Source organism: Oncorhynchus mykiss, chromosome 23, assembly GCF_057628025.1.
Source record: "Oncorhynchus mykiss isolate SJ-2025 chromosome 23, ASM5762802v1, whole genome shotgun sequence".
Taxonomy (NCBI): domain Eukaryota; kingdom Metazoa; phylum Chordata; class Actinopteri; order Salmoniformes; family Salmonidae; genus Oncorhynchus; species Oncorhynchus mykiss.
In genome coordinates this window covers 33,095,001-33,108,897 of record NC_143044.1, presented here as the reverse complement: position 1 = coordinate 33,108,897, position 13,897 = coordinate 33,095,001, and the positions used below count along the sequence as shown (strand labels likewise).

Here is a 13,897-nt window from a genome sequence, read left to right as displayed (position 1 = left end):
TTTTTTTTAAACAAGCCTTAGAAAGTTGGTTGCAATTTCAGTTTAATCCACCTGAAAAGAGAACAAATAATACAACAAATATTGTGGTTAAACTCAAATACACTTATTGATAAAAAAAACAATAAAACATTTCGATAAAATGTAAAAAAATATATATATATATAATTTTTGTAAATTACATCATAAATATGACTCGTTGAGTTATGTCACACATGCAGCTAACACAGATATATGGAAATGTCTTCCCTACCCAAAATTACAACCAACTAATTGCAGCATGACCACAAAAATGAACGAGGCAAGTAGAAGGGGGAAAAAGTAAGGAACTTGTCTGTCGGCCCTGCATTAAAGACCATAAATGGTTAAAGAAAATTGTACATTAATTGTTTATGTTTCATTGAACAAGAATGGGAAACGGTGTTTAAACCCTTTATTTACAATGAAGATCTGTGAAGTTATTTAGATTTTTACAAAATATCTTAGAAAGACAGGGCTTGTATATGTATGTATATATGAGTATATGCATGAATGTTTATGTATGCATATGTATATGTACGTTATGTATGTATGTTTATGGATATACAGTTGAAGTCAGAAGTTTACATACACCTTAGCCAAATACATTTAAACTCAGTTTTTTACAATTCCTGACATTTAATCCTAGTAAAAATTATCTGTCTTAGGTCAGTTAGTATCACCACTTTATTTTCAGAATGTGAAATGTCAGAATAATAGTAGAGAGAATGATTTACTTCAGCTTTTATTTCTTTCATCGCATTCCCAGTGGGTCAGAAGTTACATACACTCAATTAGTATTTGGTAGCATTGCCTTTAAATTGTTTAACTTAGGTCAAACGTTTTGGGTAGCTTTCCACAAGCTTCCCACAATAGGTTGGGTGAATTTTGTCCCCCATTCCTCCTGACAGAGCTGGTGTAACTATGTCAGGTTTGTAGGCCTCCTTGCTCGCACACACTTTTTAAGTTCTGCCCACAAATTTTCTATAGGATTGAGGTCAGGGCTTTGTGAGGGCCACTCTAATACCTTGACTTTGTTGTCCTTAAGCCATTTTGCTACAATTTTGGAAGTATGCTTGGGGTCATTCTCCATTTGGAAGACCCATTTGCGACCAAGCTTTAACTGATGTCTTGAGATGTTGCTTCAATATATCCACATAATTTTGCTTCTCATGATGCCATCTATTTTGTGAAGTGCACCAGTCCCTCCTGCTGCAAAGCACCCCCACAACATGATGCTGCCATCCCCATGCTTCACGGTTGGGATGGTGTTCTTTGGCTTGCAAGCCTCCCCCTTTTTCCTCCAAACATAACAATGAACATTATGGCCAAGCAGTTCTATTTTTGTTTCATCAGACCAGAGGACACCAAAAAGTACGATCTTTGTCCCCATGTGCAGTTGCAAACCGTAGTCTGGCATTTTTTCTGTGGCTTCTTTCCTTGCTGAGCGGCCTTTTCTCTGAGGTCTTGGCTGAATTCTTTTGATTTTCCCATGATGTCAAGCAAAGAGGCACTGAGTTTGAAGGTTAGTCCTTGAAATACATCCACAGGTTCTCCTCCAATTGACTCAAATGATGTCAATTAGCCTATCAGAATCTTCTAAAGCCATTACATTTTCTGTAATTTTCCAAGCTGTTTAATGGCACAGTGAACTTTGTGTATGTAAACCTCTGACCCACTGGAATTGTGATACAGTGAATTATTATAAGTTAAATAATCTGTCTGTAAACAATTGTTGGAAAAATGACTTGTGTCATGCACAAAGTAGATGTCCTAACCGACTTGCCAAAACTATAGTTTGTTAACAACAAATATGTGGAGTAGTTGAAAAACAAGTTTTAATGACTCCAACCTAAGTGTATGTAAACTTCTGACTTCAACTGTATATATTTACCCCCAAAAATATATGGGGGATTGGAAATGATGCAGACAATTACATTGATGGAAGCAACAATCTTTCTGCAATATTAAAGCTGATCGACCTCTGGTGCATTCAAGCATTCAAGATAATCACTGACTGACTGTGTTCTGTTTCTTTTATAGAATCTGAGCTGCTCCAGAGCTTCAGCCCAAGTTCTCCTAATCCTGGCTTTGTTCAGACAGGTCACCTGTCGCTTCGCATCACCTGATTTCAAAATTCACCCCACTCCACAGGTGACCATTCTCAATTTATAGTAAACTCTAGGCAGTTTCCTAGACACAGATTATGCCTAGTCCTGGACTAGAAAGCATTCTAAATGGAGATTCTCCATCGAACGTTCTTATTAGTCCAGGACTAAGGTCAATCTGTGCCTGGGAAACTGTCCCTTATTGTAATAAACTCATGTGGTATGAAATGTATTTTTTCCCCTGCCTTCTCCTTACAGGAGACAAGGAAACTGGATGACTTCCTGAAACACAGCCTACCAGGTGAATTCAGAGAGCTCTGCACAGCACTGTTATCAAATCAGATAGGTGGACTCCAGATCTCCCAGATTGTCCCACCTCAACGGCGCCTCCTTTTGGAGCTCCTGGTCCATGCATACGCTGTGCTCCTCAGTGGGACTACACTGCTGGCTCCACTCCACCAGATAGCCTCCCAGCCTCAAAATATGACGGTGAGGCACTCTTTTCTCTGATACACTGATTCCCAAATTAACCCCCGGCCCCTGCCCCGTTGGCACTTGTGACTAAGGCGTAAGGGATATCTCTACAAGTGGGGTAGGGGCTGGGGTTGATACTGTAATAAGATCATTGAGGCGATTAACCAGTTGTCCCACAGGGCTCCTATTTGCCCACCATGCCAGATGATCACACTAGTGAGGCACGCCAGTGGATGACTAAAGAGAACAAAATCAAGATGTACTGTAAGTATTTGCTGGCAAATGTATTCTCGTATTGCATTTGACATCATCATCACTTGATGATATGCAGTAGTACTTAATCGTTTTACTATTTTGATTGCAGTTTGTGCCAACGGTCATGCGTGTTTTGTTGGAGAGGTGAGAGATATTTTCTTGTTTATTTTGTAGATATCTCATTTAGCAGTTTCTTCCTATAAATTTGACTCTGTTCTTCTTCTTTATCTTAGTGCGGGAAACCAGTGGCAACATCCAAATGCCTTGACTGCGGTGTTCCAGTTGGTGGTGTTGCTCATAACCCAGTTGTTGGATTTACTGCTGCTCAACAAAGGTCCTTTGCTTAACCGTCTCTCCCAATATACAACTGAGAAATCTAGTTTATGAGTTAATGCCACATTGACCTTTGACCTCTGTGTGTGAATTTAGTGTGGGGGATCAGACCAGGACTGGTCATATTTTGGGAGAGGCTTATCGTAGGGCTGAGGCCCCAGAGAGACAGATGTCACCAGCCCAGTCCAGTATCCTTCGGCTGCTCAACCACCTGGCCATGCTGCAAGGGACCATCAAAAACTACCAGGTAAGGCCCGACCAATATTTCAAGCTAACATCAAGTAGTTGGAATAGGTATCACAAGAAACCTGTGCTCTGAAGTACATTGATCACTTCTGGACAATATCTCAAGGAATTATCAACTGTTGAAATGGGCATAAAGCCATTATGTCGGTTAAGTTAACTGCGTGATAAAAAATAATGTTTCTTTGTCTGGGCAGGCAGTCAGTCAGATGGTCCATCCTGGTGTCCAAGATGTCCTGGGGTTCATGTGGAGCCACCTTGAGAAGGACATGGAGGTGCTGGGTCGGACACTGGATCAGAACATGGACAACACGGCTGTTATAATTCATCTGGTTCTCCAAGCCTGTCTGGAGTTCACTGCAGGTGATTACACTTTTCTTCCATGTTGTTTTAATAAATAGTTCCTACAAATAGTTTTACAAATATTATATAAAAAATATAAATAAAATGTTCCCCACAATTCTTACAAAGAAATGTCTAAAATATTGTCATGTAATGGTTGCACCTCAGAGTATTTGAGTGAGTTTGTGACTTCAGCTGAACCAGGTTATCGCCACACAAGACCTGACCTGTCCTCTCGACATGGACGGGAACAGTGGGAGAAACTGGTCTGTGATGCAGTTATCAACCCAATAATCCAGGTATGGTCCAACTGGGATTAGTTTAGGCTTCTGGTAACACTTTATTTGAAGGTTTGCAGGGTACGCACATAAGGACTTCATAACACAGTCATTCAGTATTCCTGGTGAAGGACTATACTGATTTGGGACACTAAACTACGTCCAATCTTTTTATTGTACCTATTAACCCACCCATTTGATCTCCAGCATCTAAGGAGGAAACTGGCTGAAGCTCAAGTCAGTATCAGTGCAGATGACAGGCTGGGTGGAAGCCCACTGATGAGACTGCTCTATGCGGACCCCCGACCCATGCTGCCCCTGCTGCCCTCCCTCTCAGACTGCCCCACACACCACTCCTCCTTCTGGAGCCTGTCTGAAACCCTCACCGTGGAGCACTTCTCTCAGAGAGTGGACCAGGAGCAGGGAAGCAACACCGTACCCCTCCTCAAACTCTTCCTAAAGAAGGTAACTGGAAATGAAACTGATCAAGAATGGGATTCAAAAGACGAAATCACTCCATTCCATTATATTGACCTTCATCATGTGACATTATGTTGTCCACATTATTACCTGTTTATAGAGAATGGAGTATGTTATGGGAGAGTTTCCATACTTGTCAGTGTGCTTAAAGATATGTTTGTCTGTGTATGTATTTGTGTTTGTCCACTGTAGGTGCTGTGTGTGAGACAGCTCCACCATCTACCAGAGCTGGCTGCCTTACAGGCTGACTTGTCCAGAATGTTTCCCCTGACAGCTGAGATGACCAGTCAGAGCATTGCCCAGGTGTTGCAGCACATACCAACAGGTATGTGGGAGTTTTTATTCGGGTTGATCAATCAATCAATCAATCAACCACTCAATCAATGAGTCGCCAAACTATACCACTGTAGGGTACCAGAAGAAAGTGCTGCTTGGGAGAATGAAGGTCTTCATGAATGTGTGGAACTGCCTTAGGATGGATGTGGCCAACAATGGTATGTACAGAAAGCACATTTATTCCCCACTATGTGTCAGTGTATGGGGAATCTTGTCGGATAAAATAGTCCTGTCTTTTACCTTTATTTAACTAGGCAAGTCAGTTAAGAACAAATTCTTATTTTCAATGACGGCCTAGGAACAGCTGCCTTGTTCGGAGCCAGAATAACAGATTTTGTTTTTACAATGTCAGCTCGAGGATTCGAACTTGCAACCTTTCAGTTACTAGTCCAACGCTTTAACCACAAGGCTACCTGCCGCCCCATCTAACTCTGTGTCTTGATGTGTGTGTACTGTGTGTGTATCGCATGTGTTTTGAGCAGCAGATTTAGGTGTGACACCACAGGTTTGTGAGAAGGAGCTGACCATGGACAGCTCTGGGGAGTTCCTGTCAACCTGTCGTCACGGTCCAGGGTCCTGCCTCCAGATTCTGGTCAAATTCCTGTTAGAGACTCACAACAGCTTGGTCAGAGAGGTTAGGAGACTCAGTCACCATGACAACAGGTTAGCCACACCTACCAAACTTCTACTTTTGATAATTTGATTGGCTAATATATGGACCTTGCGACTTTGATATGCTATCTCAGACTGAGTAGGAGCTGATCTAGGATGAGTTTCTCCATTTAAATCATTATGATTAACATCAGCACTCCTACTCTGAGTCACTCCTACTCATCAGCACTCCTACTCCTACTCTGAGGCACTTTATGAATATTGGCACTGGTTCCCCATCCCATTCATTATGATTTAAAAGTCTAAACTGATCCTAGACCAGCACTCCTGCTCTGAAACTGATCCTAGACTGGGCCCTGAATCTTAACTGTGAGATGTTTTTCTTACACCCCTGCAGTGCCTACAGTGTTCCTCTGGAGGGGGTGTCAGAGACACAGTTGACCCTGTGCCACCCTGAGAGGGAGCTGCTCCCCCTGGTGTTATCCCACTGTCATTACACACTGAGGACACGCAGGGAGACAGACAGCAGCTACAACCTGATGGACATCCAGGCACAACTGGCCCGCCGCTTCCTAGCTGGGAAACCAAGCATCGAAGCCGTAAGAGACAAAACTTTGCGATATCATATTTATACAATTATTGTGCATTCGTCTTAAAGTGATGCTCAAGAACTGTTGTATAATTTCAGCCGGTAGTTTTGAAAGGGGTGCTCACGAGCCAAAGCGGGTCCATGTTTTTTGTGTACTACCACGTCATTCAATTGTGTACTACGTCATCCATTTCGTTTGATATGTTACATGCTGCAAACATATATATATTTTGCAACATATATTGCAATTCCTATGATATGTTACGAATCCAATTCGTACAATATGTTACGAACTTGCTGTGCTTAAGATCCAGGAATGCATCTTTAAGATAGCTAGGTAAGACAACCACATATTGTATAACAGTCATAGTAAGTAGTTTCCCCCTGTAAAGTCGTTATCAGCAAAGGCAATGCTAGTAGGAAAATAAATTCAATTTTTTTTTATTTTATAAAATACATTTACAGTAGCAGGTATACTAACCAGGCATGTATTTGCAGGACACCTCAAGATACTTGAACAGATATCAGCAAGACTTCTCAGTAGTCCTTGATGAAGTCAGGGCTAAGATACCTCAGGTAAACATATGTTTGCGCTCAGTTTAAGACTGTATCCTTTTTTTTTAAAGCATTGAAGTCATGCCCAGCCCCCATGGATTCAATACCAACCAAGAATGTACGCACACAGGAGTTTTCCCCAGTGGAGTTTGAAAGGGCCATTTTGTTTCAAGGTCAAATTCCTAAACCCACCATACTCCACTCTGTTTCCATTCACTGGGCTGGGAGGTAGTTAGTCTCCCAGGCTATGCGTCACTGTGTCCAGCTCTCTGCTTACAGTTGTTCTGTCTGTCTGTCTTTTTGTTTGTCGTTCTGTCTGTCTCTCTGTCTGTCATTCCATCTGTTGTCCTGTCTGTCAGGAGTCACTGAAGGGCTCCGTTAGCTGTGCTATGAGGACAGGACTGCGTTCATACACTGACGTGTGTGACGCTGTGTTTGCGGTGGAGATTGGCCTGCGGTTCCTGGGGAAGACTAGCGGAGTGCCCCAAGCCCCACTCTTGTCCTACCTGACTGAGTCACTCAAGATGGGCCCACAGATCTCTAGCAGTGTAGCCAAGGTAGAGTAACTATTAACTCCAGCAATGTCTCCACCTAATGCCCAGAGATGCAGTAATTCGTGTTTATTCCTTGTATCTATTTTTGTCCGGGTAGATTATGCATGTGCTCTCCTCATGACTCTCATTCCTAAGGCACAAATATACTACTATATGTCAAATATATGTTATAGAGAGACCACTATTACAGAGGTCCCCCTGCTTTGGCCCTTTTAACTGTACCCCTCTCACATATCTCTGTCCCAGGTCCTTGGAGAGAGCAGACTGGAACACAGCACATTCACCTGGCAGCTCCTTACCTCCTGGAAGTCTGAGCTGATGTTGAGCAGAGGACAGGTGAGTTAACATATAGCCCATACCTGTTTCTCCACAGGTGAGTTAACATATAGCCCATACCTGTTTCTCCACAGGTGAGTTAACATATAGCCCATACCTGTTTCTCCACAGGTGAGTTAACATATAGCCTATACCTGTTTCTCCACGGGTGAGTTAACATATAGCCCATACCTGTTTCTCCACAGGTGAGTTAACATATAGCCTATACCTGTTTCTCCACGGGTGAGTTAACATATGCAGTACACATCAAATTGGCCAGCATCGATTTTTCAGTGTTACATTTCTAGTGTTGATTCAGGCGTTCTGTAAGAGTGGAATTAACACGCAGTGGTGTAAAACAACCCCCAGTGTTGGTGTTAACAACCAGAGTTATTGTTTAACACTGTGGAGAGTAAAACAGTCATGCAGTTAGTTACATATACCAGTTCTAATCATAACAATAAGTGAGTTGAAATTATCCCTACTGATCTTTTTATATCAATGAATCTGTGGATAGTCCAAATCACTTTTAAAGACCAAACCAACAATACAAATTCTGTCAGTGAAGTGAAACACCCCCTCTATGACCACATTTGGTAGTTTGTCAACCCTTTCACCCACCTGACCCTTGACCTCTGTTTAACCACCTCTGGTTGACCTCAGGTACCACATGCAGGCGGTCAGCCTCCGTCTGAGCTGTAAATCCAGGCAACAAGTGACATTGGACATGGCAGGCGTTGAATCAAAAACAAATGTTGATTAAAAAAAACTGAATTTCTGTTTATTATAATAATACATGGGATTTATATAGCGCTTTTCTAAGACTCACATATGCTTGTTTGAATCTCAGCTGGTACTCCTTGTAGATACTGTAGCTTAATTCATGTGCATTTCATTTATTATTTGTTTGCTTTTCTTATTTAACTCTGCATTGTTGAGAAAGAGCTTCTAAGTTGACATTTCACCTGTTGTATTCGGCGTTTGTGACAAATACAATTTAATTTGATTCAGAATTTGATTTAATGAAAAGTGAGTCTTGTTCTCCTCTTCTGATGATGTGAGTCAGATTTAATCTGATCTAGGATCTGTTTTTCTATTCCTAATTATATAACTTATATCACTATGATTTATCTTGTGCTTGCTGCATATGGATGTTATGTGTTTGCAGGACCCTTTCCAGAGGCTGCCATCAGAGTTCCAGCAGAAGTTATCCGAGGAGGAGAGGAGAGAGCTGAGGGTCTTCTTCAGTGGGACAGACATTGACATACTCTCCCTGGAGCTGCATGAAATCCTCCTCCTGAAGACCAACACTCAGGCTTTTTCAGACCAGGCTTATCTACCACACTGGGAGTAAGAGCCCATTTTGTATTACATTTTTTTGCATTTTTTATGCATTATTATACAGAGCAGAGCTAGTGGGAAATATGGTTAACACTGAGAGATGTGTGTGCTGTAGACTACCTAGGTCACAGTGGGGCTAAGGGCCGTTTTGGCTGCTTTCTGCTTTTGTCGTAAACACATTGGCAATCCAGCTCTCACCATTTTTTATGGTCATGAAAATTAACTGACAAAACAAACCTCTTATGTAATTAACAGTAACTGACAAAACAAACCTCTTATGTAATTAACAGTAACTGACAAAACAAACCTCTTATGTAATTAACAGTAACTGACTAAACAAACCTCTTATGTAATTAACAGTAACTGACAAAACAAACCTCTTATGTAATTAACAGTAACTGACAAAACAAACCTCTTATGTAATTAACAGTAACTGACAAAACAAACCTCTTATGTAATTAACAGTAACTGACAAAACAAACCTCTTATGTAATTAACAGTAACTGACAAAACAAACCTCTTATGTAATTAACAGTAACTGACAAAACAAACAAAGACACTAACCATTTGTGGCTGAATGAAGGATTGGTATGGGGCCAAATGTCGCACAAATTTGTAAAACACATTATTGACAAAGCATTTGAATGATTTGATTAGCACTGCTGTCATTACTATCATTACCCACCTTTGGACAGGACTTTGATGTTGATTATACATTTTCCTGATCTTAAAAAATATTACAAGAAAGAACGTGTTCCTCTAGTATTTTCAGTGATTACCGCCCTGTCATTACCCCTGGCCACACTTTGATGTTTAGACTAGAGGAATCTGTCAATCCGTTTATATGGACACTTTCATTCCCAATAAAGCAGGAGCAAACACTGAGAGACACACAGAGAGAGATCCCCTTGGGACATGAGGCGGGCCCTTTTGACTCCTAGGGGCCAGAAGGGTCCGGGGTGTGATGCTTACCGGCGCCCATCTGTCAGTGGAAAGGGACTTAAGTGATATACACTCAGCTGGCACAGGTCACCCCTGCCCCCTTACTAAACCAGCAGCTGGGGCTAGGGACTGAATAGGAATGCAGCGTGTGGTGAGGACAATGGGTTGCAATGCTAACTGTTGCCTCCTCTCTTCCCCTCCTTCCTGTGTGTGTGTGTGTGTGTGTGTGTGTGTGTGTGTCCCACAGCATCAGGTCTACTCTAGACAACCATCTGGATAAGAAGAGACTCCCACCCATGCCTGGGCTTGACTCCCTACCGGAGGACATCACTTTGGACAAAGGGGCAGATATGTGGAGAATGGCTGTAGAGTTTAGAAAGAGATAAGAAGAAGATGCTGGTTTTGATGGTTGTTTATTATATGTTTTATTTTACATTGTGGCTTAACAGAGTTTGATTATTCAGCAAATATAAAGTTTGAATCCAAACGAGGACCAATTATGTGCCCTTGAGCAAGGCACTTTAACTTAATTGCTCCTGTAAGTCGCGCTGAATAAGAGTGTCTGCCAAATTACTAAAATGTCAAATGATTTTTTCCTGCCTAATGATGACATATTAGGCTATCTCTACTTCCTTGGCTAACTTCATATAGGCAATTATTCCCACAGTCTTGTGTGTGAATATTGTCCATTATCTCTAAAGACCCTGTACTAGTTTACACCCATTCAACCTTTGACCAACAGTAAAAAGGGGTGTCTAGTAGCCTGTTTGTTTTTATGCGTTGTTGGACCACCAAAATAAAGATGTTCTATTACAGCGAGTAACATTATATTGTCTATTTTACTTGTTTTCATATGTTCTACTTGAAAATAAATATATAAATGAAACAAATGTTCAAATTACCATGAACCGTGTTGAAACGTGCGTTGGTTAGTGCTCCCGTGAATTAAAGTAAACTAATTTAAAGCTTATTTTTTCGCTTTCTGATTTGTTAAAATGTTATATCGTGACAACTGGGGCTGGGTAGGACGCAGGTGGTGGGGGTCACACCCCCCTCTTGCTAAGTCAACCAAACAGTGCGTTTGGGGCACGCCCCGTTAGCCACTGCACTGCTAACCGACATCTCCACTCCACCTATCAGATCCTCTGGATTTCCAGGACGTTGTGTTTTTACCGCCAATCACAGTTCTCAGTAGGATGAGTTCTTGTATTTTCTGGTTGCCACAGAGAAGATGTTGAGGGTATTATTGTCACTCACTCTTTGCTTTGATGGAGCAAGTTCACGGAATATTTCTACGGAGCTGTGGTAACGAAGAACTATCGTATCTGACCGTTTGTAGCTAGCTAGCTACTATAGTGGATTTATTGAAGTTATTTCGCTTCGTAGCCAACATGTTGCTTTTCGCTTATTATGTGTAGAAAGATGAGAGCAAGCTAACTTAAGCTAGCTAGCCAGCCAGCCTAGTGCGCCACACACAGAAGGTTAGGCTGCACATAAATACTCATTTTAGGCATCAACCACTTGTTCAAACTAGCTTCTAGCAGACCCACTTGACAGGCTCCAGGCTTATAGTTAACGTTAGCTCTTGGCTTTTAGGTAGCTACTGTTGACGTGTGTTGATTTAATAAATCCGTGCCACCAAGACATACTGTAGCTATTCTCACTAAAACGTCACCATTGGCTTTGGAGTAATTTGCGATAACAACACAAGCAAGGTAAGTTTGCATGGCCGACTTTACGCTTATTTGTGGTTTTAACATTTCAATTTTTATCTTTGGTTCTCCTTATCACCCGTATTCCCCCCCTCACTTCGCACAACCAACCTATATCCTACACACTGATTCCATCGAAACATTGTAGCCAACGATATGATAGCTATCTGAAACCATGTTACCCTGTTCCGCTAATGTTAAGCAGGACTACAAGCTAGATAGATCTTGAGACAAAGTGTCACATTTTGTCAATCCCAGGTGAACGACATAACCATGATGGTCCATCTGCATTGTATCTGCCTAGGAAGAAGTCTAAAACATTGAAATATATTTAATTGGGAATGGAGTGAATGTGGTTGAGGTGTGAATTCAATTAAAGTATTACTGTTATCTGAGTGCTACGGTTGTGACTACGTTGCCTAGGGCAACTAACAGCTGAAGAGGAAGTGGTTGACTGCATCTGCTCCTCTTAACTTGATCAACCCGCCCCAATCAGTTATTTTCCAATAGTTGTGTGTGTGTGTGTCTCCCTTTATGAATGTCCATGTGTATCATGACTCTTCCTTTCTCCCTCTAACAGGCCTTGTCAGGATGCACACTACCCGTAGCCCATCGTCCATCCAGGCCGGAGGAACAGGGGATGCCCTGGACCTGTCTCTGTCAGGCTCCCAGCTCTCGGTGTCCCGCCGACCCAGCTCTGCCTCTCCAGGGAAAGTCTTCTCCCGCTCTGTGTCTGTCTCTGTAGCCAGCGAAGGCAGGGGCAAACGCAACACACTGGTGAGTGAAACCAGCAAGCAGTATGCATGGATGCAAGTTAGCCCTGTTTGTGACAGTTAGGCTTTTACTGTGTTAATATGTTAAAGCTGTGTTAGAGCTGAGATAGAATCTAAACCTCAAACCTTGTGTGGAACAAAGACACTCATATGGCAAACATGAGTATGTGCTGACATGACATTGTTTTAAGCAACAACAGATAACTAGGATGTCTTGTATTTAATTTACCTCTGTCGGCATTCTTGTCCGTAGGGTGATGCTGGGTTTGGCAGCTCCCGTTCTATCAAGAACCTGAGAAGGTCCAACAGTACTACACAGGTCAACCAGCAAGCCAACATCAGCTTAAGGTATCCTAGACCTTAAATATTTACTAAATGTATGGTTGATCCCTGCAGGAATTGAACCCACAACCTTAGCATTGCTAGCTAACGAACTGAGCCACACATCACAACTTTTTCCTACATTGTCTCTATACAGCCAGCTCAGTTGACCCCATATTGACATTGTTTTTGTTTCGTTGACTCAGGGACTGTATATGTGCTGCAGCATGTATGACATTATTATTCAGTCGGAGATGCTTCAGGCTGGGCACAACAAATAATCTTAGTGTAATTATTCTGGAAAGTGATTAACTTTTGATGTGAATTGGAGTATTTAAAAGGTTTCCTTTTAGCTGTTTAACCTAGTTTAAATCTGAAATATACATTTCAGCCCATATCCTAACATATGTGTTTGTCTGGATGGAACATGTTAGCACACACAGTATGTTTTTGTGACGATATGTGGAATTTGATTTAGCAGTTGGAAGAGCAGTATGTGAGTTAAGTGCAGAGTGGAGGATGGTGGCTAGAGCTCCATCGGCTTGAATGGAGGGAGGGAGACTGGTCGGCTGACTCTTTAAGTCTCTCCTCGCTGAGCAACAGCTGGCATCCCTAACCATTCTTTAAAGGACTGTACAATGGTCATTGTGTCATAGTGGCTGCCTGTATTATAATTGGAGACCCAGGACCCGGAGCTGTTGTAGGGGAGCAGAGTCCTAGCTAGAGCTGCTTTGTCAGGAGTTGGAGGGGGAGGGCCATGGGGTCGGGTTACCCCACAGTAAGGAACCAGAGAAAGGAGAAGTGTGTGCAGCACAGCATGCAGAGATTCTATAGTCAGGCAGCTGCAGCGAGTACGCCCCCCCCACCACCACCACCACCACCACCACCACCTTCTGGGATGCTGTTAGGGTACAGAGCTTAAATTAAGGACAATCTAATATGCTGCTCCTCCTCTCCAGCCCCAGACTGACTCTCCCTAAGTCTTTCATAGCTGTCATTGGGTTGCCTCTCTCCAGATATCAGCAGCTTGTAAAGGGAAGCGTAGAGGAATGTGCAGCTACTTGAATCGGTGGTGTTCAGATTTTAAAAAATTGGGCCAGTTTGCCCCTTACGAATACACACACACACACACACACACACACACACACTCCCACACACACACACACACTCCCACACACACACACACACACACACTCCCACACACACACACACACTCCCATACACACACACACACACTCCCATACACACACACACACACACTCCCATACACACACACACACACACTCCCATACACACACACACTCCCATACACACACATA

General features: G+C 42.3%; 2 protein-coding genes across 12 annotated transcripts in view; both read left to right on the top strand.

Moving 5' to 3' along the window:
- Positions 1–10,739, top strand: part of rnf213b (ring finger protein 213b) — a 65,915-nt gene extending 55,176 nt beyond the window's left edge. For 8 of the 10 annotated variants that reach the window (XM_090217334.1, XM_090217328.1, XM_090217331.1 and 5 more), the window contains 18 exons: positions 2,059–2,169; positions 2,382–2,612; positions 2,777–2,861; positions 2,962–2,996; positions 3,086–3,186; positions 3,282–3,432; positions 3,626–3,791; positions 3,939–4,069; positions 4,256–4,513; positions 4,721–4,853; positions 4,939–5,022; positions 5,347–5,527; positions 5,874–6,075; positions 6,564–6,641; positions 6,980–7,177; positions 7,421–7,510; positions 8,658–8,839; positions 10,020–10,739. In XM_090217334.1, the coding sequence (XP_090073460.1) occupies positions 2,059–2,169; positions 2,382–2,612; positions 2,777–2,861; positions 2,962–2,996; positions 3,086–3,186; positions 3,282–3,432; positions 3,626–3,791; positions 3,939–4,069; positions 4,256–4,513; positions 4,721–4,853; positions 4,939–5,022; positions 5,347–5,527; positions 5,874–6,075; positions 6,564–6,641; positions 6,980–7,177; positions 7,421–7,510; positions 8,658–8,839; positions 10,020–10,158 (2,556 nt within the window). In that variant the 3' untranslated portion in view covers positions 10,159–10,739. The remainder of the gene's footprint in view (positions 1–2,058; positions 2,170–2,381; positions 2,613–2,776; positions 2,862–2,961; positions 2,997–3,085; positions 3,187–3,281; positions 3,433–3,625; positions 3,792–3,938; positions 4,070–4,255; positions 4,514–4,720; positions 4,854–4,938; positions 5,023–5,346; positions 5,528–5,873; positions 6,076–6,563; positions 6,642–6,979; positions 7,178–7,420; positions 7,511–8,657; positions 8,840–10,019) is intronic. The other 2 variants (XM_021581064.3, XM_090217330.1) reach the window with 1 other exon arrangement.
- Positions 10,740–10,851: 112 nt separating this feature from the next.
- cep131 (centrosomal protein 131) overlaps positions 10,852–13,897 on the top strand; it is a 53,375-nt gene continuing 50,329 nt past the window's right edge. For both annotated transcript variants that reach the window (XM_021581059.3, XM_021581058.3), the window contains exons 1-3: positions 10,852–11,487; positions 12,065–12,261; positions 12,511–12,605. In XM_021581059.3, the coding sequence (XP_021436734.1) occupies positions 12,076–12,261; positions 12,511–12,605 (281 nt within the window). In that variant the 5' untranslated portion in view covers positions 10,852–11,487; positions 12,065–12,075. The remainder of the gene's footprint in view (positions 11,488–12,064; positions 12,262–12,510; positions 12,606–13,897) is intronic.